Source organism: Melozone crissalis, unplaced genomic scaffold (genome assembly GCF_028551555.1).
Source record: "Melozone crissalis strain CALT ecotype California unplaced genomic scaffold, PUWL_Pcris_2 ptg000027l_1, whole genome shotgun sequence".
Taxonomy (NCBI): domain Eukaryota; kingdom Metazoa; phylum Chordata; class Aves; order Passeriformes; family Passerellidae; genus Melozone; species Melozone crissalis.
The window spans coordinates 48,067,072-48,094,512 of NW_026535805.1; the positions used below are offsets into that span (position 1 = coordinate 48,067,072).

At 38.9% G+C, this 27,441-nt stretch overlaps 2 protein-coding genes across 2 annotated transcripts; one reads left to right on the forward strand and one right to left on the reverse strand.

The window, feature by feature from the left end:
• Positions 1 to 4,099: 4,099 nt before the first annotated feature.
• FAM162B (family with sequence similarity 162 member B) lies at positions 4,100 to 8,395 on the forward strand. Its single transcript, XM_054279852.1, has 4 exons — positions 4,100 to 4,217; positions 4,647 to 4,758; positions 7,731 to 7,839; positions 8,029 to 8,395. The coding sequence occupies exons 1-4, from the start codon at positions 4,100 to 4,102 to the stop codon at positions 8,125 to 8,127; spliced, it is 438 nt and encodes a 145-aa protein (XP_054135827.1). The 3' UTR covers positions 8,128 to 8,395.
• Positions 8,396 to 8,591: 196 nt separating this feature from the next.
• Positions 8,592 to 27,344, reverse strand: KPNA5 (karyopherin subunit alpha 5). Its single transcript, XM_054279844.1, has 14 exons — positions 27,287 to 27,344; positions 25,133 to 25,266; positions 22,757 to 22,858; positions 22,574 to 22,673; positions 21,712 to 21,806; positions 20,774 to 20,905; positions 20,416 to 20,504; positions 19,168 to 19,267; positions 17,427 to 17,590; positions 16,306 to 16,384; positions 15,304 to 15,429; positions 14,319 to 14,446; positions 13,788 to 13,966; positions 8,592 to 12,248 (listed from the first exon to the last, which is right to left on the reverse strand). Exons 1-14 carry the CDS (start codon positions 27,288 to 27,290, stop codon positions 12,061 to 12,063), a joined length of 1,620 nt encoding a protein of 539 aa, XP_054135819.1. The 5' UTR covers positions 27,291 to 27,344; the 3' UTR covers positions 8,592 to 12,060.
• Positions 27,345 to 27,441: the final 97 nt, after the last annotated feature.

Consider the following 27,441-nt stretch of genomic DNA (forward strand, 5'->3'; position numbering starts at 1 on the left):
TCATGGTAATGAACTAGAGACAGAGCTATAAAGAAATTAGAGAGTTCTGCTGGAGCTCTGTAGTTATACATATGTTCATCTGCCTTTTTTCCCCATGCTCAGGAGAGACACATTGATTCACCTCATGCACCTCCTGTGATGCACGAGGAGAGTGATCCCCAGGTGTCCTTTTATTTGAGAGTGTAAAGTCAATGTGTAATGTCAAAACCTAGAACCACCAATTGATTCCTCTCATTAGCATAAATAATGTAATGACCAGTATCAGCATGAGGGCATCCTGGAAAATTTATAGGAGTTGACATATATTTTAATAAATGTTATTTTCAATAAGAACATGACAATGCACCGTTAGGATACACAGCAATACCACAAGGATGACCTGGCATGATCTGCACTGAATGAGACTCTGCTCTGTAGCTCCTTGAGCACAGTTGTGCTGTGCCTTCTGTATGACAGGGAAAGGGCACATTCAGAGGAGGAAGAATTTTTCTGTCAGGATAATGGTACCACAGAGCTTTTTCAGACAGAGCTTAAACAGCAGAACTACATTTTCGATACAGTAGCAGGAAAATACTTTTCCATATTCATAAAGCCCAGAACATAGAAACTTTGTTACTTAAGTTCTGTGCCATGTTGCTATAAAATAATACTAAATCCTTTTTATTGTGTATCTATTAAGGTATTTTAAAGTAATTTGAAAGGCAAGAGTGCAATTCACATACGGACTTGTGTAAATACATATGTTCTGTTGCTGGTTGTAGGAATGAAGGTTTATGTGTATATATTTGTATGCTGAATGCTATTTATACTTCAGTTGTTGCAAATACTTTTCTGCGTATGAGGTTATGTATGATAAGGTTAAAATGCCTGCAGTGTGAAGCCTTCCCCTAAAAGAGAGAAGCAAAGCTTACAGTGCACAACTGTCAGCAAATAGCTGGTTAGAAAAGTTAATTTGGCTGGAATGTTGTACCTGTATTTACTGTTTTCAAAAGTGTTCAGTGTAGCATGCCTTGAAGCTATATGAAAGGGAATGATTAAAGCCATATTCATGTTTGAAATTGAGTTTGCTTACTTAATTTCTTACCTCACCCCATGAGCTTCTGTTTGGCCTTGAACAACAGCAAAACACACACCTGTAAGGTTGTTTCCACTGTTGACCTCAGCCTGCTTAGAAACATACTTTAGATTGAAAGCTGTGTGTGGTCAGGGGTTCCTCCTGCAGGACAATGAGGAGAATGTGTTGATGAACAGGGCCTGGTGACAGCAGTGTGAAGGTCTCTACCAAGGTATCTCTAAGAAAGGACATCGCATATGGCAGAGTTTCAAGGGGCCTTACATGCTCCTTCTAATTCTCCAGGTCTTCTGTACGAAGCACAGTCCATGGTGGAGCAGAGAGGATGTAACAGGTTTGGGAGCTTGGCTTGACAGCAAAAAAGAGACTTTATACCAAGATGTACTACATGGTTTTAAATGCCTTGTCTGTAAGAAGAAAGTGATCATAAACGTAGCTAGAACATAAAGGGATTGTGCTACCTTACACAGAGGATATGAAAAAGCTTAAAATAGGAGTTTATTATGCCAAAGTAGCCTTTGTGCACATTCTCCTGCCCAGGGCAGTAAGTATTCAGGCAATCTAACTATTCCTCTTGTCAGTCATGGGGACATTAAATGAGCCTGAAACAGATTTTCATCCCCAGAGCCCAGTACAGGAATCACCTTCCAGAGTCATAGCCAAGTCTTACCCTGGTGCTCCCAGAGCCAAGGCCCATAGGTCAGGCCAAGTGAGGCCAAAGGGACCAACTCTTTTTTCTGGCCTAGAGCACACTCTGCTTGCTTACTTTGGAAAGATTTGAAACCTTTGAAAGGTTTCAGGGTCTTTCCAAAAACTTCTCAAAGCACTAACATCCCACAGGCACATTTCCCATCTTTGAGAGCAATAGAGAGAACAAATATCTCCAAATACAGTGCTGTTCACAGAGAAATCAAATGGGAAAATCCAGTTTGTTAAGGTCAGCAGGAGGCTGCTCTGGATGTAAACATTATTTAACCTTTTTAGGGCTTATGTCATCCATAATAATGTTAATAATGCTAAATGATGCATTCTGAAGCCACTATCATACAATATAGAATATCTCCAGGGAGAACGAAGACCATGAAGGCCACCAAGTGTTTGAAGTCCTTTTCTCCAGAGCATAATTCCCTCAAGATTTCAGTAGCTCTGGCTGTGTAGATGCCTTTCAGCTGCCCACATTCCTTAGAGCAGTTCTTTGGTGAGTTCTGGAAACTATGTGAACTCCAGGCTCCCTCCCAGCAGCTCTGCTGACGGCCATTGGAACTCTAAAATGTGTGGGTGACTGTCAGGAGGGGCAGCTGATAGCTGTGTCTGGGACGCTGCTCTGGGACACTGAGCCCAGCCCAGATGTGCTGACTCTTCCTACCCTTCCCAGCTGTGTCTTCAGGGACAAGGAGCACTGCTTGACATAGTCACACTATGCCACTCTCCTTGAGCAAAGGTAAAGTATCATCCTCTAGGTCATTTCTGTTGATGTGTCTTCATCTCCTTGACAACATTCTGAAAGAGGGCACAGCTGCTCAAGGAGTGAGTGTGCATGTAAAGAGGTGCATCTCCTCCTTTTTCTTTTTTTTTCTTTTTTCTTTTTTCTTGCTCCTGAAGAAAAGATAGCTGGAGGTTTTGGCTACAAATAGTTCAAAACTCCTCTTTTGGGCTGTCACACCGAGCACAGGACTTAGGCTGTTGCCAGACAATGATCTTTCCCTGGAGAGTGGGACTTCCTCTGTTCATCTGCAGCTATTCTGGCTTTGGCTGATGCTTTGGCTGATGCATGTAAAATCTTCCACTGCTTGGTGCATCAGACACAGCTGTGTTGAGACAGTCTTAAACTGTCATGAATATCACGCTGACACAGGCTGTCACTTAGTAAATGTCTATTCTGTGCTGGTTTCTCTGAATTTTTTTTATGGTTTGTTTCTTTGTTTTATTTTGGAGGGGTTTTTTGGTTGTTTTTTGCTTGCTTGTTTTGTTTTTGTTTTGTTTTTTAATCAAACTCTGTCCAGGATGTGAAAAGAAAAACCAACAATTTTTTTTTTCCAGTTTAAGTAGATGGAAAAGCCTATGATGAGAATCAGTATATTTGAGCATGAAAGCAGTAAAATGACAGAAACGCAGATGTGGGCAGGTTTGTGTCGCAGTACTTATACTCTACCTAGTATCATAAAATGGTTTGTGTTGGAAGGGAACCTTAAAGATCATCTAGTTGCCATGGGCAGAAACACCTTCCACTAGACCAGGTTGCTCAAAGCCCCATCAAACCTTCCAGGGATGCAGCATCCACAACCTCTCTGAGCAACCTGTGCCAGTGTCTCATCAACCTCACAGGAAAGAATTTCTTCCTATTCTAAACCCATTCTGATTCAGTTTAAAGCCATTGCTTCTTGTAATGGGAATATAGGAATCGCTGCATGCCCTTGTAAAAAGCTCTTCTCCATCTTTCTTGTGGGCCATCGTTAGGCGCTGGAAGGTGCTTTAAGGTCTCCCTGGAACCTTCTCTTCTTCAGGCTAAACAACCCCAGCTCTCCCAGCCTGTCTTCACGGGAGAGGTGCTCCTGGTCTCTTGTTCTTGTGGCCCTCCTCAGGACTCGCTCCAGCAGGTGCACGTCCTAACATGAACCTGAACTACCGCGTCTGTTTCCTTAGCTGAGTTTTGTCTCGGACGGCGACCTTTCTTCACTTGAGCTGCAATCCGTGAGTGTAGTAAGCGAACACGATGCCTTTTCGGGAGGACCGATCTCGCCGGGTGTCGGCGACAAGGAAGGGTTGGCTGGAAGGGTTCGCGGGGCGGGGTGGGGCGGGGCGGGGTGGGGCGGGGCGGGGGCCGGGCGGGGCGGGGGCCGGGCGGGGCTGGAGTCGCTCCCGCCGCGGCAGAGGGTCCGGCTGTGACAGAGGGTCCGGCTGCGGCAGAGGGTCCGGCTGCGGCACAGGGTTCTGCCGAGGCAGAGGGTCCGGCCGAGGCAGAGGGTCCGGCTGCGGCAGAGGGTCCGGCTGCAGTAGAGGGTCCCGCCGCTCCCCGCCACCCTGGCCATGCTGCCGGCGCGCCTCCGCCCGGGGCGGCTGCTGTCCGCCGCGCCGCTCCGCCCGCCCGCGCCGAGGGGAGCCGCGACCGCCGGGGATCCCGCCCGGAGCCCGGGCACCGCCCGCGGTAAGGGGGTAAGGGGCTGCCCGCCGGGCCGGGGGAAGAGGCTGCGTCCCGGGGCTGACGGGGAGATGCGCGGGCGGGCGGCTCGGGACCGGGACCGGGACGGAGCGGGGCTGCGCTGCCCGGTGGGGCGGCCCTATGGTGACACCACAGCTCGGGTGGTCCCGAGCGCTCTCCTGCTCGTTTGGGTGGCCACAGCTGCGGGCGGAGGGGAGGCCGAATCAGACCCGCAGAAATACTCGCTACGTGCAGGGATATTCCAGAGACGGCGCGGAGGTGACTCTGCGTAGCCGAAACGCGGAGATCTAATCCCTAAATTACTCTTAAAACAACCAAAATGGGTAGGGTTTTTCCTTTCTACACCTTACTGTCAGTCATAATTCTCTCTTAGTGCACGGTTTACAAAGTGGGGTTTTTTTCTTACTCTTTAAGCTGAGCAGGCTCACAGGGTGGTTGCAAGTTGCAAACCTTCTAAGTTTGACAAGAAAATCCTCCTCTGGACCGGACGTTTCAAGACAGAAGAAGAGATTCCTCTGAGGATCCCGTAAGTGTGCTGGCCTTGTCCAAGGGTAACATGGAGCTGAAGGGAAAGCAGTGCTGTGATCCTGATTCTGTGGAAAATGTAAGGCTTTTCCACAGAGCTTAAAACGATCGGTTTTACAACACTGAGACTTGGAAACAAATAGAGGGCAAGAGAATTTCCTGTCCTGGTTAGAGGTTAAGATGAGAAAATGTTCCTTGCTAGAGTCCCTAGAGCCTGGGATTAAGACCGGATCCATCTGAGTAGACAGCCTTGGTTACATTTATGTACTGGCTTGTTTGTTTTGCTTAGTCCTAATGTGCAATCAGAGAAGGATGTTATTGGTAAACAATATTTTTTGTTTATAGTTTGCATAAACTGTTCTAAGGGAGCTGTCACTGAATGACTATATATAATAAAATATTTTTTATTATAGAATTTGAGGAAAAATAGGGAAGGAGGTATGAGAGAAGAAGCCCTCATCAAGGAAAACTGAACACTTGACATGGCCTTAGTCTCCTATTCTTGCTGACCCACTGGACTAGCTGATCCTAGATGATGAGAGTCCCTTACCACCCAAACCACACAGACTCTACAGTTCTCTGACTTGCTGAAAATTAGCAACCCCTAAGCGAGTCAGGCACTAAACACCTGAAATCCCTCTAATGTTTAAGGCTCTTCTTAGGATGTTAGCATGTTAGACATCCCTCCAGGACGCTACTTTTTATCATCACAGTATGTGCGTGCCTTGGGTGATATGTGGAGAATAAACAGTATGCAGAGCTGTGTAAAGCAACAGGTACATCCTCTGCCTATTGCTGGTTCCTGACAGTTTCACTGGAGTTTGCTGAGCTGGACAGTGGCTTTCTGGACAGTTTAGCCTATCTTGCGCTGTTAGTTTCACCATCTTCCTCTAGAGGAAGGTTCAGACATGTCTCAGGAGCTGTAAACGCTATTCAAGTTGTCAGGAGATGTTTATAAAGACATGGCATTTGTCAGTCATACAGACACATGCACAAAAATCACTCCTTTCTGGCCTGGCAGGTGAGTGTTACTACTGTGCTTTCTGGATGAGCAAAGTATTTTTAGAACTGTAAGACTATACTTCACTATACAATAGTGTAAATAGTAATACACTAGAAGTAGTTGATTGTTAGTAATTGAGGCTCAACTGTGGCACTGTTTTAACTCATCAAACGAAGAATTTCAAGGTGTGAACACAACCTAACTGCTGAAGATTGTACAATTTGTTTCATTGTTTGTAAAATGAAACAAATCTGCAGGCTTTTTTCAAGGCTGTTGTGGTTTCTCTGGGATTTTTTTTAAAGCCCCGGCTGTTGCTCACTTCAGCAGAGGTTTGCCTGGAGTCTTGATTAAGGACTGAATAGCAAAGAGCCTAATATGCAATTAGGGAAGAACATTGTCTGTTTTCCTTAAAGCAGATGCAGAAAGCAGGGAGAAAGTGAAAATCTGCCTCAGAGGAGTTTCAATTAGTGCACTGTGAAATATAATTAGGCTAATACATCAGACTAATAACATTTACGGTTTTGCTTTTGTTGCCACAAATGGATTATTGGATTAACGATCCTACGTGCCAGTCTGATGTGCAGTTTGTTTAGAAGATGATTTTTATCATTGTACAAACCAGAAGCAGCTCCTTAGAACTGCAGGCATTGTTAGTCACCTGCAAGAAACAGAGTGTGCTCAACGTGCCCCTCGGGTGTGCGCGGGCAAGGAGGGGCTGGTACAGCACTGCCACCCATGGGACCCGTCCTCTTCCACCACACCAAACCTTAGAGCAAAGCACTGCAGCACCCGCCTTGGTCCAGGCTCTCACAGGCACTGTCAAATCCCCAGCTCTGCCTCATGTTACTCTTTAAAGTAAATGTAAAGGTTTTTTGAAGGAAAGAGAGCATTACAACATGTTTACTTAGAATACAAAATCAATTATTTATGCAACTATTATTTTTACACACATAGTTCTGGGTTTATACATACGTATAAAACATGTACTTATATCTTACAAATATATCTATCTATATATATATAAAGCATTTCCATGACGAATTATGAAAGGAAAATGGTGCACAGCCAGTATTATTATGAATATCTTAAAAACTGTAGTCTAAAGTATAATGTTTGACTTGGAAAAACTTAGCTGAAGGTTTTGGGACAATTTTCATGATTTCCTCTATTGCTGGTTCCCCAGGGCCATGCTGCTGGCTCAGAAGAGAGGAGGGTGGAAATGGGAGCTGTACCAAAGCAGATTGCTGGGATGTAAAATGCCTCCTTTGCACTGACTACTGCCAAACAGAGGACAGCAGTTTTCTCTATTTTTGCCTTTGATGACCAGAAAAAACAATCCTGTAGATTGTTCTTGTTTAGGTGTGCGTTCCTGAAATAGCGAGGTGGCTGACATCAGCTGCTCACTTTCTGTCAGGCTGTTGCTTTAATAAAGAACTAAAACCTTTAACTCATTGTAGTACAAACTCTGCTTTAATCAACAATTCAAGGATGTAAAGTCCTTAGCCTACAGAACACCATCTGAACAGGTTAGATATAGCAGTAATTGATTTCTAAAGTTAACTTTGAATAAAGGGAACTTACTTTTACTCCATCCAACACCACATATACATGGTAAACTCCCATCTGTTTTAAACAGATAACCCCACTCAATTTTCACTATGTTTATAGAGTTTAAGGTGTGATTTCTGGTGTATTTATCCCAAGCATTAAAAGCAAACATTTATTGCCTGAGGAATTTTTTCCCAGCTTAAAAAAACCCCCAAAAACAGTCTAAATCCACTAAATGTTGCTTTGCCATGGGAAACGGATTAGGATCAAAAAATGGCTGATACATAACTACCCGCAGCAAGCTGAAGATTCTTGTTTCAGAAGCTAATTCTATATTTTTTTAATTGTGATGCTATGTCTGCAATGCTTTGAAGAGATACTTTGCCTTTTTTAATGACTCAATTCAACTATTTTAATTGCAGGCCAGAGATGATAGATAAGGCAAGAAACAAAGCCCGAGTGAAAGCCTGTTACATCATGATTGGGCTCTCAATTATTGCCTGCTTTGCGGTGATTGCCTCAGCTAAGAAGGTATGACCATGTAGCGTACTTTAAAATAATGGAATTCTGTGAAAACCAAGAGCAAGGAGCTGAGAGCTGCTCAAGCTTTAGCTAATGTAGTCTTTGTCACACCCCACCACCCTAAGTGGCTGTTGCCCATTCCTGAGGCTGGGAGCTTTCCCTGGGTGCACCCTTACTCCTACGCTGTTACTTCCTCAGGCTGCCTCACGCCATGAGTCCTTAACGAGCCTGAACCTGGCAAAGAAGGCCAAGTGGCGGGAGGAGGCTGCGCTGGCCGCGGAGGCGAAGACCAAGTAACTTCATCTGAAATCTGAATGTCCTTGGAAGAGCAAAATTAACTGCTGCTGAGAGCTATTAGTGAGCTTTACCCCTAAATGGACAACTGTAGTATCCATACCCTAGAGCCAGTAAGGGCAGCTACAGCATCACAAAAAGAAAGCGAATGGCTCTTTCATTAGGAAGATATTCAGGATATTTGTTGCATATAATTAAAGCTGTTTAGAATGTTTTGCATATGATTAAAAGCAGTAATTAGTTTTAAAGGGGATGAGGTAGTTTCCTAAGAATGTCAGATACTTTTGGTTAGATAACCACAAAATATTTACACCCAAGGAGTTTTCTGTCTGGTGACAGCGCAGTTTTTCAGTGCACAAATTGCCACTTGGAACTCATTGGCATCAATGCTGTATTCAAAATGGTATTTGCATTTTTTAGCTTTAAGAAGCAACACTTACTGAATCACTAAATAAATACAGTAAACATCTGTAAAATAGGTTTTATTGGTTTCTGCATGGTATTTGGAGATTTAACATTCCATAATATTGCATACTACTTATATGTGTTCTGTTACAGTAATGGGCCTTTGGCCTGGACTTAAAGATGCACTATTACTGTCTGAAGTTAATACAGGTAATTTAGATTTCTGACATTATATATGTAAGACATTGTGCCATAAGTAACTAGAATTCCTCATTCCAGATTTCAGGGAAATCTTGAGGTCACAGTTTAAGTCCACGTATCAATTTGCAGACTTATAACAAAAATCCTCAGCTGTACAATTTAATAAATTCAAACCTACTGAGATTAACCATGGAGGAAAGACAATAGTGCATCTTTACTATTTTTTTTAAGACAGGCCCAACAATAAATAGTTTCCAGTTGCAAACTTGTTCTACAGCAAACATTTCTGTTCCAACATTATTACTATTTTCTGATTGCTGCTATGAACAGTGTGTAAAGCAAATACTAGAAAATTAAAAAGCTGTATGAACCAATCCTCAGATGAAAGTGCAATGATGAAAAAATTAGATATGATTCAGTGTAACAAGAGTAGGGAACTAATAAAAAAAAATCTTATGCTCTGCATAATTGCATAGATTAGCTAGTTAGTATTCACATTTAAGCAGAACAAATGGTACCCTTTTAATTAAACCCAAACCCCTGTATTTTTAAAAAGACTTTGTAACTGATGGGGCACTTCAGATTGCATATAAAATGCCAAACTTAGAGATTTTCATATCACAGTTTTGTTTCCCTCTCCATACTAGTTTCATCTCTTTAGGTATCATCATAATCATGCCCCTACCTGCAAATGAGTACACCGGAGCTGGCCTTAAGTCATAATCTCTGGTTTTATTTTGTTCATTTATGTGCTTCTAACAAAGCATGATATAAACCCAGTGATAAAATAGGACAGACCATCCTTTAAACAATTTTCATTATTATTTTTTAACAATATCAGAGTAAACCAAATGTTGAGTTTAAATAAAGATTTTCATCACCCTAAGTCCATCAATTTTAGTCCCCTTTCAAACTATTCCATTTAAATCTATCAGAGGCATGAAATATAGTTTGTCTAAATGTGTAAAGTGCAGTCACTAACCGTCCACAAGATAGAATATATATCCACACAACTGAAAACATTCTTTCAAAACAAATGTAACACTTTAAATCTCCCCTCTTTTCTTTATTTTCAAGTCTTTCAATTAAGATTTTCATAGTTGAGATTTGGTTTAAATAAGAGAGGTTTATAAATGTAGTTTTACAGGGTTCTCCAAATAAAAAGCAGGCACAACTGGTTGTTATCAAAACAAGGTTCTTAGAAACAAAGGAATACCCTGTTACCTGAATATTTCTCTTACACTAGAACACTGAAATTCAGCATTTGCTAGTAACCTTGGTAGATTTCCATGATTGTTACCCTGTTCTGTGATGGATGTGCAGTTGGGAGATCATGAGAAAGAATGAGGGCTGGTGTATGAAAACCTAAAACTATGAGAGTAAAAAGGGCATAAGTACAATCACCTAACATTATATGAAAATTTGGCAGCTGTACTCAATATTATCACACTATTCAAAACTGTTGTATGCTGTACAAATCTAGGTTTAAAGTGTCATTTGCTAAAATATCTCATTATTCAGAGTTCATAAAGTAACAGCACTCCTATATACACTTCTTACACTTCTATCTTCCACTAAAAAGACCTCAAAGGGAGGTTGCTTCGCTCCCATTTATACCTTAGTCAAAACTGACCATTAATTTAGAAAATCCACTTGAAGTCCCACATTCAATTACAATATAGAATATATTGCTGTAACATCAAAGTGAAACATCTTAGAATCTTAACTTGCATGTAAAAAAAATTCTAAATATAAAATGGTACTGTAAATGATACCACCTTTAACCTGTATTTTTCAGTGCATTAAAATATTATTTAGTGACAAGCACAGTGCCATGGGTAAGTGACTTGAAGTTAGAATTGCAGCCTTTTATGAAGCATGAAATGCTCTCATATGTCACAGATTTCACTTAACCCAGGAGTTTGATGTTAATACATTAATTACAGGTAATAAAAAATAGCAATACTTCAGAGTTAACCCAAAGTATTAATTTCTCCAAATGAGATATACTACTAATACACCAGAAACACTACCTATATGCAAGTCAAAGCAGAGCATACATTTTTCTGTACTCAAAACTGTTAACGTAAATATTAGAGTTCTGTATCTTTTAGTGTTTAACAGCAAACACTGTATATTGTAGAACCTAAATACTTAGATGACGGTAACTTCTAGTTAGTTTTGGTGTCCACATACTTAATGCTATTTACAGTACAACAAACTTTTCCTTCAACTGGTGTGATTCACTATTCATTTTTCACTGCAGTATTTCTATCGTCTTACCAAAAGCAAACCAAATTCATTAACCTAAGGAACAATTCAAGTGGCAGTAGCATACTTGGTCAAAAAACAACACCTACTGTCTAAACTTTTAAGAAGCTATTGTACTAAAAGGCAAACATTGCAATGTTTCTCAAACTAAAGTGATGTTACCACATCTTGACAGAAGACAGCTCTAAAACATCAGCGTGGTGATTGGTGCACATCACCCTTCTGTCAGTCCTAATTGCAGCTTTCTTGTGGTAACTGCAGCGGCTGCTTCCACTGCAAAGTACTGCAGTTGTGGCTGACTTGTAATGCCATTTAGCAGCTTTCATTACAGAGCCAACATCTAATGACCAGCAAGGTCTCTGCTGATTCCAATTTGAAAACCTCTGAAATAGTCCTCTTCCCACGTAACTCAGAAAGTACTTTTTCATATATTCAATATTATATTAGGTAATTAGCATTATATATGTATATCTATTATGTCTTTAAATACATTTTATAAATAAATTTCAACAGTGTGTTGTAAAGTAAGTAATGCATAAAAGTTTCACAATTTAAATAAATATTTTTCACATTCCAATTCAGCTTCTTACAAGCTCATCTTTATTTCATGCCTTAGTTCTGAAGCAATATTTCTGCTTCAATACAAGAGGTAGATTTGATAGAAACTGGGCAAGTCAAGCCTACTGCCAAAACTTCAACTGTCAGTAACTGTATTGCTGATATGAAGTTTGAGACTACATGAAAAAATTCAGAACTACTACCTAAAATCCTACCAAGTCTTAGCTAAACAGTTCTTGTTAAATCACATTTAATGCTCTTAGACATGATTACTCACAGTTTTTTTCTGTACATAAGAGATAATGAAGAAAACAAATACAAAACAGAGAACAGTTGTCTCTAACACAATATATAAAAGTGCATGAGCTGTTTCTTCATCTATTTCTGTAAAACATATTCTGCTTTTCCTCTAACTTTGGCCATAAAGAAAAGACCTCTGAGAAAAAAAAAACCCAAACCATACAAGTGTTTAAATTTTATGCTTATATTCACTTCAGTAGTTTAGAGCTGAAACCCCTCCATTGGAGCCTCCTGCTGTTGAAACACAAACTGCTGCTGACTTTCATCCACCTGAGGTGCAATACTAGAGTCCTCTTCTTCAACACCAAAATAATGTTCTATGAGTTCAAAAGCCTTTTGGTAGATCTCTTGGTTTTCATGCCTCTGAAGAAATTCGATTTTATCAAGTCCTAAATTCAAAATAGAAAATTTTCAAAAATATAGTTGCTTAAATGAATGATGAATTCAAATGGAAAAAGCTTATACTAGAACAGTACTTCTTAAAACAAAAGATGCAATCCCAAGTCACCTCAATTAATTTGATATCACTAGTTCTTAATTTCCTAACCGATGTATTTCTAGTCTTCATTTTTTGCTGTCCAAACTAATTTTAAAACTAAGCTAGAAGCATTTCAATTGCACAAATATCCCAATTTCTGTTCGTCTACTTTTAAGTCTCCCCCAAGTCTAAATTCTATCTCCACTCATGGAGCAATCACTAGGCACAGTCTGGTATCTTTTTTTGAATTAATTGTAAGATTTAAAGATACTACCTTTTGGAAAGCTTATAATTTTGCAAGTAGAGGACATAATTCAGCCAAAGGAGTAGAGGTTAAGTGCTAGTGCTTAGGCAGTTAGTTAGATTAATATAAAATTTCTGTTTGGGTTTTTAAGGTAATGCAGTTTCCACTTAGGTTGGATTAGAAAGAGCTCAAATGAACCCTTCTAATGACTGCAGAGGCCAAAGCAATGATGGTGATATCAGCTGATTTCCTTACTTGAACTTATACTCTACAGCTTCAGCAGCCTATGCTTAAGTGCTAAAGAAAAGAAGAGAGCCTAGAGAGACAATACTTAAAATTATGAATGGACAGAAAATCTGTAATACAATAAATTCCATTAAAGTCTTCAGTACTTACTCCTCTTATGCATTTAATTGTTAAGTTCTTCAAGCATGCATTTGATTTAAAAAAGTGAACTCAGTAACAGGGAATTCAGATGTAAAGACAACTTAACTGTAAAATTAGTACCACCTAATCAGATGCAATGTGGTCAAGCAGGACTACAGTTCTATTAGTTACTAGCAGTTTCTGAAATACAAATGTCTGACAATTTTGTTTTGTCAGAGCTACAAAAAAGGCAATTCTCCAAAAAGAATGCCAGTTTCATTATAAGCCAATTGTAAAAGAATCCAGTCATGAGATTCCACAAATTAGAATGCCTTTATATAGAGGTTTAATTCAAGAACTTGTATAAGAGACTAAACAAAATACTTGCAAAAGTAAACACTTATTTTGTTTTATGACCTGAAGTTGATTTTGCTGTTACTATATTTACTATATTAAAAAGTAATCCAACTTTAGTATCAATTAAATGAACCCTGATCTTACATCCCTGTTGGTAATGAAACTGTAGCAGACAGGACTATGTATCAAAAACTGTATTTAGGAATGGCTGATAAATGTATGCAAAGCATGGTTCCAATAGACTGGGACACCTGTGTTAAACCCTTCTGAGAATGTTTCTCTAGAGGGACATTTCAACTGTCTGCAGACAAACACCCAAATGTTTTCTGCATTTAACTGCTTTCCCCTAAATGTAACATTACTTACTTTGTGATATTTTATGTCTGCTTCTGCTTGGAGTATTTCTTGTATTAAAACTTACCTGCAAATTTCAAAATGACTCAGAAGTTCAGGTATGCAGTTTTACAAGAAGTGTGTTCTTACCATAGGCTTCCTCTATGAGGGCACAGTAAGGATTAACGCCGATTCCATTTTGCTTTGACTCTTGCTCTCCAAGACGCAGAATATTTTCAAGTCCATTTAAAGCCACCTGTACTATTTTTGAATCCATCACAGTCAGGAGGTCACAAAGAGGCTTGGTACAACCTAGTGCTACCAAATACCTTTATAACAGAAACGAAACAGAGGAAGGGGAAAAGAACTGATAATCCAGAACGTCTATTCTGACATACCAGTCTACTGCTATAAATACTTACTTTTGCTAAAAAAAGTGGCTGAAACAACAGAATTTCTAAAACATGCAAGAATACAAAGAGAAACTTAGAGAAACAAATTATGAAGTTTGTTGCATGGACTTCGATTTTTCTGAATTTCTACATTTTCAAGTTGGATTTTCAAGGAAATGAGGCTATGTTTAGGATTTTGTTGCTATGACTGTCAAGATTCAAATGCAGAAATCCATATGCCCTATAGAAGATCCTTAAGCAGAAAAAATAGTAACACACACAAACTCACCTGATCTGTTCAGGGGTTCCTCCTGACGTTGCATTAGTTATGGCCCATGCTGCCTCTTTTCTGGTGCGAAATTCAGCTTTTTGGAGAATTTCAATCAATATTGGAAAAATATTTGCATCTATAACAGCCTAAGAGATGAAATTGTAACATTTTACAACCATTAATAAAGATTTCAGAACACTTATAGCCTTAAGTACAAGAATTAGTGATGCCTGCTGATATTAAAGCAAAGAATATTTTGTTTAAATGATGCCATACAAACTATGAATGCTAAAGTGAAGTTCAGAACTATTCCAACATTGCACAGCAGTGGCCATCAGAAAACCTTGGGTTTTTTATTTCTCTGTTTCCAGTGGGCAGAGCCCAGCTTACTGGATTGGCCCATTTTAAAATCACACAATGCATCCTGAGTTTTTGAACTGAAGATCAAGCCTTGGAACAAAATTTTCCATTTTATTGAGGTCCTGTGGACTCCATTGAGAGACTATGTCTGTAATTGGAGATTTTATTACATGTTTTAAGTTACATCAGGAAGTAACATTTTCGTTTCTGATTGAAGCAGAAGGGGAAAAAATAATTTTGGAATATGTATTCTGATTCAGGATTCTCATTTTTACTGATCAGAACCTTCTTTCAGATAGCTCCAGTCACCTGGAACAATACTCAGGATGCAGAAGTTTCCACAACAATACAACTCAGTGCTGGTGACATCATGTCGGGCTTTTATCCAAGCAAAATATTCACTATTTATAAACTAATTCACTTTTCACTGGACAAATTTGTAGTAGAAATTGTGACAGCTATTTCTATTTAAAATAATATCTCAAAGTTTAGAAGAAACCATTTAGGTTAGGTAAAATTATAGACAGTTAAGATTAAAACAAATAATACAGAGTCAGTGCACTATCCATTTACATCTTGTGCAGGAAAATCAAGTAGTAAAATGAAAACAAAACCAACCAAGTAACAAATTCCTAGGCTTTACCTGAATCTGAGCTCTGTTTCCTGCAGTTATATTAGAAACAGTCCAGCATGCTTCTTTTCTGATAGATTCCTTGGGACTACTAAGCAAGTGCAAGAGACACGGTAATGCAGAGCAGTTTAGAATCACCTAAAATAATTTAAAAATTGAAAACTGGGTTGTACTATATATAGCCTTGTGCAATACACATATATAAATATAAAAGCATTTTACAGAGGACTTCAAAAGATCTTGCAACACATTTATATTATACAAAGTGCCATATCCTGCAAAATTAAAGTGTTCAATGCTGTAGTGTGCGATCAGACAATCCAGCAATTTGAAAGAATCTGCCTTCAATTAAATTCAGACCAAAAGACTGACAACAGCAAAACTAAGTAAGGCTGCTTAAGGCTAAAATATGAATAAGTCAAAATGACTGACAAATGCACATCTAATTTGTATAGCTACTTGTTAATTTTTTAAGAGATAAGGTTTTTCATTTAATTCCTTAGCAAAATCCTTTTCTCTACGGCTCACAAATCATGCAGGTTACATTTTTCCTTATGGTCTGTTTACACTAGTACTGCCAGCCTTTTAGAGACAATTATTTTTAAAGTAGGACCCGTCTTCCTATTTCCTGCATTACTTCAAAATCAAAAAGTATCAGCATAGCTTAGAAGTGAAAACCTTGACTGCTTTAAGACTTGAAAAAGGGGAACCATAATAAGTAACTGAACCCCCTGAAAAGAAGAGAAAAAATCCAAAAACCAAAAAAAGCAAGTCAAAGTACCATATAGAAATGAAGCAATCCTTATACATAATGCTGTAAAAAAAAAAAATAGCTCATTCTTGTATTAACTTGATGCTTAAAACAGGAGCTTAAACTATCAAATCAACAACACAGATTTCTAGAAAGCCTCTTTCAGTGACATATGCAGATACCTGTACAGGACACGTATTTTGTTAAAGTTTTCACAAAATTCTGTCTTGTCAAATAACTTTTCTTAAATCAACTAGTCTTACCTGTGTTTGGATGTCATCCCCAGTAACAATATTTCCAACTGCTCTTAATGCAGGGGATACCACCTTGTAATCATTATGCCTGGAGACAAATATTATATTGCTTGATATTACCAAGTGTTAAAACAATAATTTTGCATTTTCAGCAAACAAGGGTTTACTTCAGATGCTAAATATTTAGTTATCAAAAACACCGTATTACTAATTGCACTTTACCTGTTTAACCAAATTTGACTACTACAACCCCACAACTGAATTGCTGATTCAAAGACTGAGCACCTCTATGGAACAACACAACTTAGAGCAATCTGCTCAGCAGATCCATTTCACCCAGCTCAAGTATTATTAAAAACGATACTGGAACATGTGTCGTTCAATAGCCACAGGAACAGAGGGGGTGTTATGAGGTGTATACTGAAGTTTACTGTGTTTTGTAAAGCAAAATTACCCCTTTTGTAAGTCCATATTCAGCTGCCTGATGTGTGGGGGAAGGAAATGACACAGTTCTCCTAGAGCTTCTATGGAAGAGAAAGCAATCTTCCCTGTACTGACAGCTATTAAAATGAGCTTTTCACAGGGAAGTGTGCTGAGCTGTCTGTGCTGGGAACTACTATCCGAGACCTACTCTGCAGTCCCATGTGAACACAGGGATTTAGTCTCCCTTTCCAGGAAAATAATGAACCATAACCCAAATATACTGGAACAGTTTAAAAATGGCTCTAGCCAGCCTCTGGACTTCACTGAGTCCAAGAACTGTCTGTAAAGCAATTATACATCCCAGAAAGGAAAGTACAACAGTGAAATAAATATTAGAAAAAAGATAAATTAATTTACAATTCAACATTGGTCTTCAGTCTTTGCCCTTCTATTCCTTCATGTATATGAATTCCCACATTAAATTTTAAGGAATATAAGGAAATACTTTGGAGAAAACTTTTGTCACTGTCAATGTCAGGAATAATTGCAGGAGCCAAGCAAGCTAGCAAGCAGCTTAAAAGATTTCAGACTAAATTCATGTTCATCACTTTCCATAAAAGTAAATTAAGACATCAGGTGAGAAAACACAGCTTAATTTTAACATTAACAGTACTATAAGACATTTATTTGGCGACAAGAAGACTTACATAAGCAGCTCTACCAATCTTCGACACACTCCAGAATCAATAACAGCCTGAATTTTATCATTGGGACCATCTGAAAGGTAAGAGAGGGCCCAGCAAGCATCTGCTAATACATCCGGGTCACTGCTAAACAACAGTCTTGATAAAACATTTAAGCAAGGAGCAACCTAGGTTAAAGAAAAATATTGCATAAAATTAGGTGTTCCATACTTTTCAAGTTTCAGAGAACACTCTGCAAAGGCATAAATGTGCAAAACCATTTGCTGCTCAGGTACACAAGGTCATTAATGAATGAGGACCCAAGTGGAACACTTTCTAATTAAACCAGATATCCAATTCAAACCAGCAAATTGGATAAATTCTGAATCACAGCCTATTTATTGAGAGGTACTGTATTAAGTATATAATTGTTCAGCTTAAATAAAAAATCATCTGCTTTTACAGGAATCGCTGATGCTTTTTAATCATTCAGGGAGCAGAATCTCTAAGTAATAAAAGTTTGGGTTGTTGTTTTTTTGTTGGCTTTGCAGAATTAGTGGCAGTTATTTGTAATAACCAACCTAGAGTAACTCACACAGCACCCAACATTCACTGTACTGGTGAAACAAACAATGTCTCATTTCAGTTCTCACTGCCACTGTACCCTCTGGCCTTCATCTCTGTAACTTCTGCGCAGAGCCAAGTGAACTAGACCATCTTAGCACCATTTGGAAGCTGACAGATGTCTGCTGCACAGCCTGGGAATTTCATATTCTTTGTAGAACTTGATTCTTTACCCTACATGGGTTATGCAAATTCAGTGTCTATTATGTGTCCAACTGCTGCTATTGCAAAGGGCAAAAAGCAGAAGACTTGGTCTTATTAGCAGCTGCCTATAGGGCATCCTTTTCCTGTGAGGTTTTGTATTCAGGCAGCAAAAAATCTTGGTTTTTCACTACCGGAACAAAACACTAGTAAAGGATATAGGTTAGGCAGAGTCATTGTGAGGTGATCAATTAACAAACGTAAGAAATCCCCCCTTTTTGTTAATATTTTTTTAAGAATTAATAAGTAGCAATAAATACTAGTTAGTAATTACTAACTCATGAGGTAAAACTCTCTCTAGATTAACTTTAATGATTGTTTAAACTCAGTCTCTTTTACCAGAATATCCAGTGTTAATCTTTTTTAAAGTCATTAACCTTACCGAAATTAATTTCATACTGAAAAAAAGCTAGAAGTCCTACTAGTCTCTAGAGTCTTTATAGCCACATAACTAGAGAAAAGAAAAAAAAGGGGAGAGCATATGGGCTCTCTCTGTCATCATAGTCTGATTTAACTGCATCTGACAGAGCAGGAAACTCAGCATTTTATTCATGCAGCATGCACTCACAATCATAGAACAACAAAAAACAAAAATTGAGGAAGCTTCAACTATAACTCACGTTCTCTACAACAGTTCTGGAGAAAATACAGTCCCACATGGTTTAGTGCTGAATGTATAATTTGTCCATCACTTCACACCAGTGTATGACTATTTGCACCAGATTATAGTCTCAAGTTTCTAAGTGATATGATTTTATTGCTGATCAGTGCCAAAGTAGATGATTTTTCACAGATATAACAGATGGGCAAGACTGTGTGATGACATTAAAAATATAAAAAGTATGTCTATATTCAGATTCAAAGATTCTGTTTTATACAATATTACAAACATAAATATTCTTTAGCTTCCTGATTTCTTAAAATTACTACTTTATTATACCTTACTGAAGTCTGGAGGTGGGTTCTTTCCTCTACAAAGATTTGAGAGTGCCCAGACTGCATTTCTAGTCGTTGTAAGACGATTCGAATTTGTTAACAATCTGTGTGAAACAACAAGAAAAAGAGTAATTTCTTATTAAAAAATAGTTAATTTTCTGGGTATTGTTACCAAAAGAACATCACATAAAGAAGTGAAATTCTATTACTGATCACTAGTTTAAATTTATTTATCTTCATATCTTACATGCTGCAACTATTTTCTTAAAATCAACTGAATCTGAGATTATTTTGCATAATTTTGGGAGGTCTCATTCCCAAATGACATACATGCATATAAAGTAAGCAATTGCTTATATGAAAGATCATTCAACCAAACCTTTCTGAGGGTCTTTAGAAGGGGCTAGGAGACGCAACCCTGCATGAAATGAACTTTGATGTTTTCATTCAGAAAATGCAATTAATAATAATAAAAATACTTCCATTAAAAGCTGAAACTTGAAAGCTCTTGTAAAAAAATTAACACATTACTTCTGCTTTTGCCAAATAGAACATGAAAGATTCAGCACCTGAAAAATCAGGTATATAACAAAATGTCTAAAATGTTATTCTTTAAGCCCATGGTGAAGGTAATCATGTTCTCCCCTGCTATTTTAAGCTATTTTACAAATGTTTCCTTTTATTACTTTAAGTGGTAACAAACTGAGTAACATTTGTCTTGTGCAAATTTTTCCCTGTGATAAAAATACAATGTAAGCACATAGTAAATGCTGGAATGATATGCCTAGTGAAGATAAATCTTGTGGAATACAGCTCATGTAACAACTATTCTGTCAGCTCATCTCAGCAAGCAAACAGATAAATAAGAAGACTAGAGCTTGGAACTACTGAACAATAGTGGAGAAAACAGCCCATTCCTAGGCAGATGGAAACCTACAAGAGGGAATCAAATTACGTCTCGCACCCCATACATTCAGAAATCTGACAACACCGAGTTGGCACAACACAGAAATTTCATACCTGTGAAGTAACACTTCCCTCCTCTTGAAAACATAGAAAAGCTTCCAGTCATGAACTAATTAAACATATGCATGAAACTCGTGTAATCCAAAATATCAAATTGCTTCTTATTATATTGTTATGATTCCCAAATTAGACAAAAACTTATATTCTTTGCAAGTAAATTCTAAGCTGAAGTTTTCATTTATTGATACACATACAATATATTATAGTATTAGTTTACAATACTTACTCTAAGAGAGGTGGCAATATTCCACAGTTCAAAACAAAGTCTCTGCATTCTGCATTATCACCAGCAATGTTCCCAAGAGCCCACACTGCCTTAAAAAGCAAAGCATCCAAGTGAATTTATACATACTTGCAAATCAACTTTTACAAATATTCTATACCTTTTACAGCAAATAATACAGAACAGAAAAAAAATCCATGATGGGAAAAAATAGTGACAGTAAATTTTTATCTTCCTGCAGGCAGATCAAGTAGCTAGTAGGCAAATGGGGGTCAAAGCCTCTGTAACCCCACACACCCCAAAAGAGACATTCATAACTGAATTTTAAGTAGTTATAAAAACCCCTCAAGAAGACAGTTACCTGCTCCTGTACATCTTCATGTTCTGAACTAAGCAACTTAATAAAAATGGGAACAGCTCCAGTTTCAATTACAACTTTGGTGTGTAAGAAAGTTCCAGATGCTATGTTTGTCAAAGCCCAAGCTGCTTCAAACTGTTGAGGAACACAAACATAATCATGTTGAACCACTCAACAGTAAAACTTAAAATCATGACATGAAGTTTGACATAAGAGTTTCAGAGGTTCATTTTCCAAGGTTTTTCCTTTCCATTGACATGCAGTTATTTTTATAGTACTCTACACAATAAAAAACCTGGCATTGACAAAATCTCGATTTAGTAAGAACTTTCATTAACTACATTATTTTTAGGTTTTGGCTTACAGAACTAAGAAAGATTTTGAGTCACTATTAACTGGTACAGATACCTTTTATTTACTCAATACTAAGTTAATTCTTCTAGAACAAATGTCCACAAGGCCTAAGTGCTACTCCCACGGAGGAGTAGACAGAACTAGTTACTCCTACCATTAATTAGATATTTTCTCAAAGATTTTCTAAAAGGATTTCAAACAAGCCTGTCAGTTTCTTGTATTTTTTTCCTAAAATTTTAGCTGAAAAGTACTACAATATATTCAACACTTAGTAAGACAGATTCTGCTCACACATCATTGCTGATAATCTTAATATACCACTCTGTAAATCCTCTTGAACACCTTTTGCTTTCAACACCCAAGTTTTTGTCCAGCTGAATACATGACCCTAAAGACTACTACAAAATTTACAAAGTCAAGTCACATTTTTAGCAGCAATAATGAAAACATATGGCTTCAGTGGTGAAAAATAATTATATTTGGTTATTCAAAACCCCCACCAAACAAAACAACATGTGCCTTCCAAAGCTCTTTGGGAAGGTTTCTAATCCCATTCAAAACCCCCAATCAGTACAAGCTGAACTCACTTGTAGAGTGTAATTTTCACTCCTCTCCAGAAATTTCACAAATCTCTGTACTACTCCCGGTTTTTGAATGACTTCATCTATAGGTGGATTAGGCTCTAGGGAATAAAAACAAACATATTTGTGCTAAAAGACCAAATAAATTCCTTTTTCAATACGACAAAAACCACGAATATGATTTGTAGATCTTATCAAAATTTCATTCCATCCTTTTCTTTCCAAAAGGAGTTACAAACTTTTCACTTGCAGGATCTTCTCTATGAAGTGGTACAATGCAGTAAACACCCTGTTACATATAATAACAGTAACACACATTATTACCATTTGCATGTTAGTAACATCACAAAACACTCTTCCCTCAAGCTGAACAACAGTTCAGGTTGGTGGAAGAGCAATTATGGCTACTGGATGCTATTTTAAAAGACCAAGCACACCCTTCCCTATCATGCTGTAAACATACCAGCATCACCTTAAGATTGCATGTTTTACAGCCCCAACAAAAACAAGTTACAACTCTTCTTTGCCAGCCATGTAATTTTCTTTTCTCCATGAGGAGAGAATGGGAGGAGAAGCTGAATCACTGCAACAATTATTCTAAGTATGTTAGTGTGCAGTTAGTTACTGTCCTGGACACCTTAATCAAAAACATTCTTGTTTTTTATTTTGAAAGACTTGACATTGAAATAATGAAGATTTCTGTATTTAGCCATTAGGTCAGAAGAGAATTGGCAGTTTATAAACAGAACTACAAATTTATGCAAAATTTATTTCAAAATAAAACATAACAAAATATTAACTGACTCTAAGTATAATTCATAATAACACAGAAGGACACAACTAGAAAAAACAGGCAATGTTTACCTACCTTTAGAGAGCAATTTTCTGAATTTCTGAGTTGCTGTGAGTTGCTGATCAGGATCATCTGAAAAAATCATCTGTACCATATCTACAGTAATAACTTCTTCCTAAAAATGCAAGGAAGATTTCTTATAGTGTAGTACTACGCACACTAATAGATAACATTCTAAACACACTCTGAAGTATTTACCTCTGGAATAGGAACAGTAGAGCTGACATCAGGATCCTGAATTGGGCTTTCTACCATGGATTCTTCATTTCCCGGGAGAGACACGTTTCTGCGTTTAAACAGCTGAACAAAGGGGACATTTTTGGGAGATGTTAGGGGTAACCAAAATGTGGGTACAGATGATATACACTCCAAGAAATGCTTTCACCAATACCAGCCCAAGAATTTTCCCTATTCACCTTCCTATTCATCCACGCGAGGGAAATTTTATACAAAAATTTAGATAACGTAAAGGAGAAAAACTATCATATCTGTACCTTGAGAAATTGCACAGCAACACTTCAGATAGACATTTAGAATAGATTCTTACTAGTTATAAAGATCCATAATATTTTCCACAAGAAAAAGAAGATACAGATCTTTTTGCTTTTAGTCTTTTATCCCTTATAATTACCATCCATTTTAAACAAGAAATAGTATTCTACAAGTTACTTTCCCCTTCCTTAGTCCATAGGCTAAAATCACCAACACAGAGGCAATGTTTGTGTTTCAGCACACTGCATTCCACCCTTCTACAAAAGACTACTAAGCAGCACCTGTATTTTATATCCAGCTGAGGAAAGATTAAACTAGAAAGATAATTTTCATATAGAAGAGAAAAAAATAGTGTAGCTTCAAGGTGAACTTCTGAACCATGCAACATTAAATATTCACTATGTCCAAAAATTGCTTTACAATTAGCTGCACACACTGTCTATGCTCAGAATACATACCAGCTCTGTAGTATTTAATAAAATATATTAAATGAGTGCCTCTTCATTTTCTGGCATATAAGCAAAACATTCACATTGACCTGTTCTCTTCTAGAAACCAAACCTAAATTTTTATCTTTATTCCAGTACTACACTTACAAAAAGTGTAACCAACAAATTTAAGAATATTTACATTTCTACCTTTAGAAAGAAATTATAGGCTCTCAGTCCATTGACTAAGATTTTACCTGTAAGCATAATAATGAAACCACCTATAAATCCTGACATCCTGTCCCTCTAGGTATCTACAGACCTAGGCTTCTGTTGTTCTACACATCCAAAACTGCAGAACAACTCCATGTTTACATCCAGCTCTATTTCAACAGGAACCTAAACCAAGGCATTCTCTCCCCTGTTTGATGAAATTATGGGTTGGGTGTCATTTTGGACACAAAGCAACTACAGAATACTGAGTGCACATAAGGCTTAATTCCATTTAAACCCACAAAGGAACAAGAAACAATATTGCACATTTGGAAGACCAGCCATTCTTTCTCAACGCTCAACAAGAACACAGAAGTTCTTCGTTGAAAAGTATAAACTTGCTTGGTCTTTCTACCAAGTCACAATTTCTTCTGGAGCACAAGCAGCCTCATCTCCCTGCATAAACTCATTCTCAGGTCAGGAAGAGCTGAAAAACACCAGTCCAACAAACTAAGATCAAGCAGACCATAACAGTAGTCTCATAGTTACAACAGTCAGCATGGGAGAGGAAACACCCATTATTTTCATAATTTATCTAGGGAGCATTTACTACAAAATATGTAAACAAAACTTTCAGCAGGAACTGCAATGCACTACCCATTCAGAGATAAGTGCTCTATACCACACCACTTCTGACTCTTACCCCTCTGGCCCAAATAATTGAAATTCTTTTTCCATGCACCACTTTCCCAGTAGAAGGGTAAGCATTCCAACTCATAGGAGACTGTAGACCAGAGCCTAGGACACTCTCCAGGTTGTGGGAGACAAAGTCATCCACTTTAGACCAAACAGAAAAACAAACTACCTTCCTTACCTTCCTGGCAAGAAACTACTAAACATTCTGTGAAGAGGAACTATGACAAACTATTAAACAATACAATGTTCAACACACTTGGTCACTAAAAATTCAATGAGAACAGAAGTTTGTATAATAGTTCAGAGACACTAACTGGAAGCCACTTTATTAAACTGGTGTAGAAGAGCTCTTAGGCAATTTGAAGCATGGTATCAAAGATGAAAATAATCTTCTCCCTTCACACACCAAATTCGACCCCAGATCTAGCAGAGAATGCAAGGTTTCAAATTCTTACTGGAAATATGAGTGTTCTTCTGGTCTAGTCACATATGTATAAACCTAGACTATGGACTGATGTTAAAAGTCGCAGCTCTCTCTGTGTGCCCGAGTAACTTAAAAGGGCTTCTATTCATCTTTTTATTATTCTATTGAGTGCCTGGTGCTTCCCACAAATGCAAAGAAAACAGACATTCAACCTGGCACTCCTGGATTCCACTCCAGAGGATGAGTCTGTTCAAGTCCTTTCAGGCCCCTGAATATAGTTCCACAGGCACTGAACAGTGAACAGCTCCCCAGGATGCTTACCTGCTCTTCTCTTTTCTGTTTCCGAAGCTGGATTCCTTCCTCCTCTCTTCTCCTGCGCATTTCTTGGGGATTAAGTGCATTATTCTTGTAGCTTTTCATTCTGAAGTTATCTTTACCTGGGCTTGCCATGTTGTCTATTGAAAAAATACAAAATTACTCCAAAAGATCACACCTGCCATCTCTTGTACAATACCTACAGCAGTCGCTATATATTCCTGCATCTGTTTGCAATATCGAGTTCATCAACAAAAGCCTTTAGTGCGGAAACCACAGAAAACCTATGCCTAGACAGGCATGTCCAAACTGCAGATTAAACTTCAGTTCAAGCCAAGAATCAGATACAGCATTAAAGGACATGAGCTACTGTAAAAAGAAACTATGCATCTTACAAGCCAACTGAAAAACAAAAAGCTGCTAAAAAGACATTATGCTGCTAAATTTTGATTCTGTCAGCAAGCAAGCAAAAAAAATTCCTTCCTCCTCTCATAAAGATGACATTGAATGTATTACAATTAAACACAAATCCAAGAAAAAAACCTGCAATAATTACTGCTTCATTTAATACCTTATGGCATTGTTTCTTTACTTTCACTATCTCACAAACATAACAGGATCTAACAGCTGTGCTTTTCCTTCTAAACTGTGTGCAGGAAAGTAATTTAAGGGTCAGTAACACACAGACAAACATACTCTTTTTCATTTTAAACTAACAAAACTATTGTCTCACTCCAATTGCCAGTTGTGTTAATGGCTTTAGAAGATCAGAATCTAACTGTCATTTCAGGTGTATCAGCTGGGGAAAGATAAAAGTGATAGCTCACCGTTCTGTCACCAGCACGATCAAATGGAGTAGAAAAGGTTGCTAATAGCACAGTGCCTTTTTATAAAGCTAGAACTGAAGCCTTCATCTGAGAAACAACTGTTAAAAACAAGACTCTACACAAACTATCACTCCTCTGGAATTCCACAAGGAGAAAACATGTAAACTACATACAGCTCCTGAGCTATGCACAATTCTCTGGCAACTTCCATGCTGAGACAATTTGTTCTGGGATTTTTGTTTGGGTCTTTTTTTTTTTACCATCAGTACCAAGGACCACTAAGCTATAAGTGGAGATCAGACTGCAGACTTAGGCTGACATCAAGGCACCACCGCAAGGACTCGGCAGCCTGTTTCACCCAAGTAAACTACTGACATCTCTGCACAACAAGGCTAAGTGTGCCACTGTCTAAGGCAAATTTCTAGCAACAGCCATGTAACTTTATTTTCCCAACAATGCCACTGGATTATCTAGTCTTAGAACCCCCATCCCTTTCTTAATCATTCATGCCTCGCTAGTTTAGTTGTGCCAGTGAAACCGTCGGGCCGAGAAACGGACTGAACAAGAGAAATGCACGTTCAAAGTAACCCAGTCACCACCTCTCTGAAAAGTTAGAGAAGGTCAACTGGCAGGAAGGTACCATCGAAACTGTTTTTAAAAAGAAAAACTGAGACATTTATAGCTTCCATCCTACCACAAGGCTTTGAATATAGACATCATAAGGGCAAGAAGACTGGCAGTCCCTGGTTTCACATCGTCTGCATCTAGATCCACGCGAGCCTTCACTTCTGTGCTACAGAACTACACCCGCTTTAACACTAAATCCCTCCACCCACCACATCCTGCACTGCACCCACTTGTTGTGCATAGTCTGACACCTATCATACTACTTTTTCTTTTACCCCTCCTTCTCGTCTACCTGGGGCTCACTAAACACGGCGGCTCGCTGTCCTCCGCCCCCTGCCCGGCCGGGCGCTGCCCACAGGCTTCGCACCGGCCCGGCCGGGACCGCCAGGACCGCCTGACCTGTCAGCCCGACAGGCCGGACACCCGCCCGCCCGGGCTACACACAGCGACGAGAGGCGCTCTTCATCCGTCCCCAGCAGAAAGCGTGGAAAGCCCCCTCCACCAGCAGCAAGGCAGGGAAGGGGGAGGACGGCAGAGCCCTCCTGCCTGAGGAAGCGGATACCCCATCCCAGCCCCGACCGAGCTGCCATGCGGGCAGTGCCGCCGGAGCCAGCGGAAGACCGGCCTGCACCGGGCACCCCATCCCCCAAGCGGTGCAGCCTCTACTGCCCCTACCCGCTGGCTCTCAGCGTCTTTCCCTCCTTACCCATCGCGGCGGACACGCCCGACGCCCGGCGCCGTGCAAACGCGAGCGCACCGCTCCGCACCGGCAGCACACACCGATGCAAGATGGCGGACGCCGCCCCGCCGCGCGCCGCACTGGTCGGGGGGCGGGGCCCGCCGCTCCCAGCAGCCTCCGCG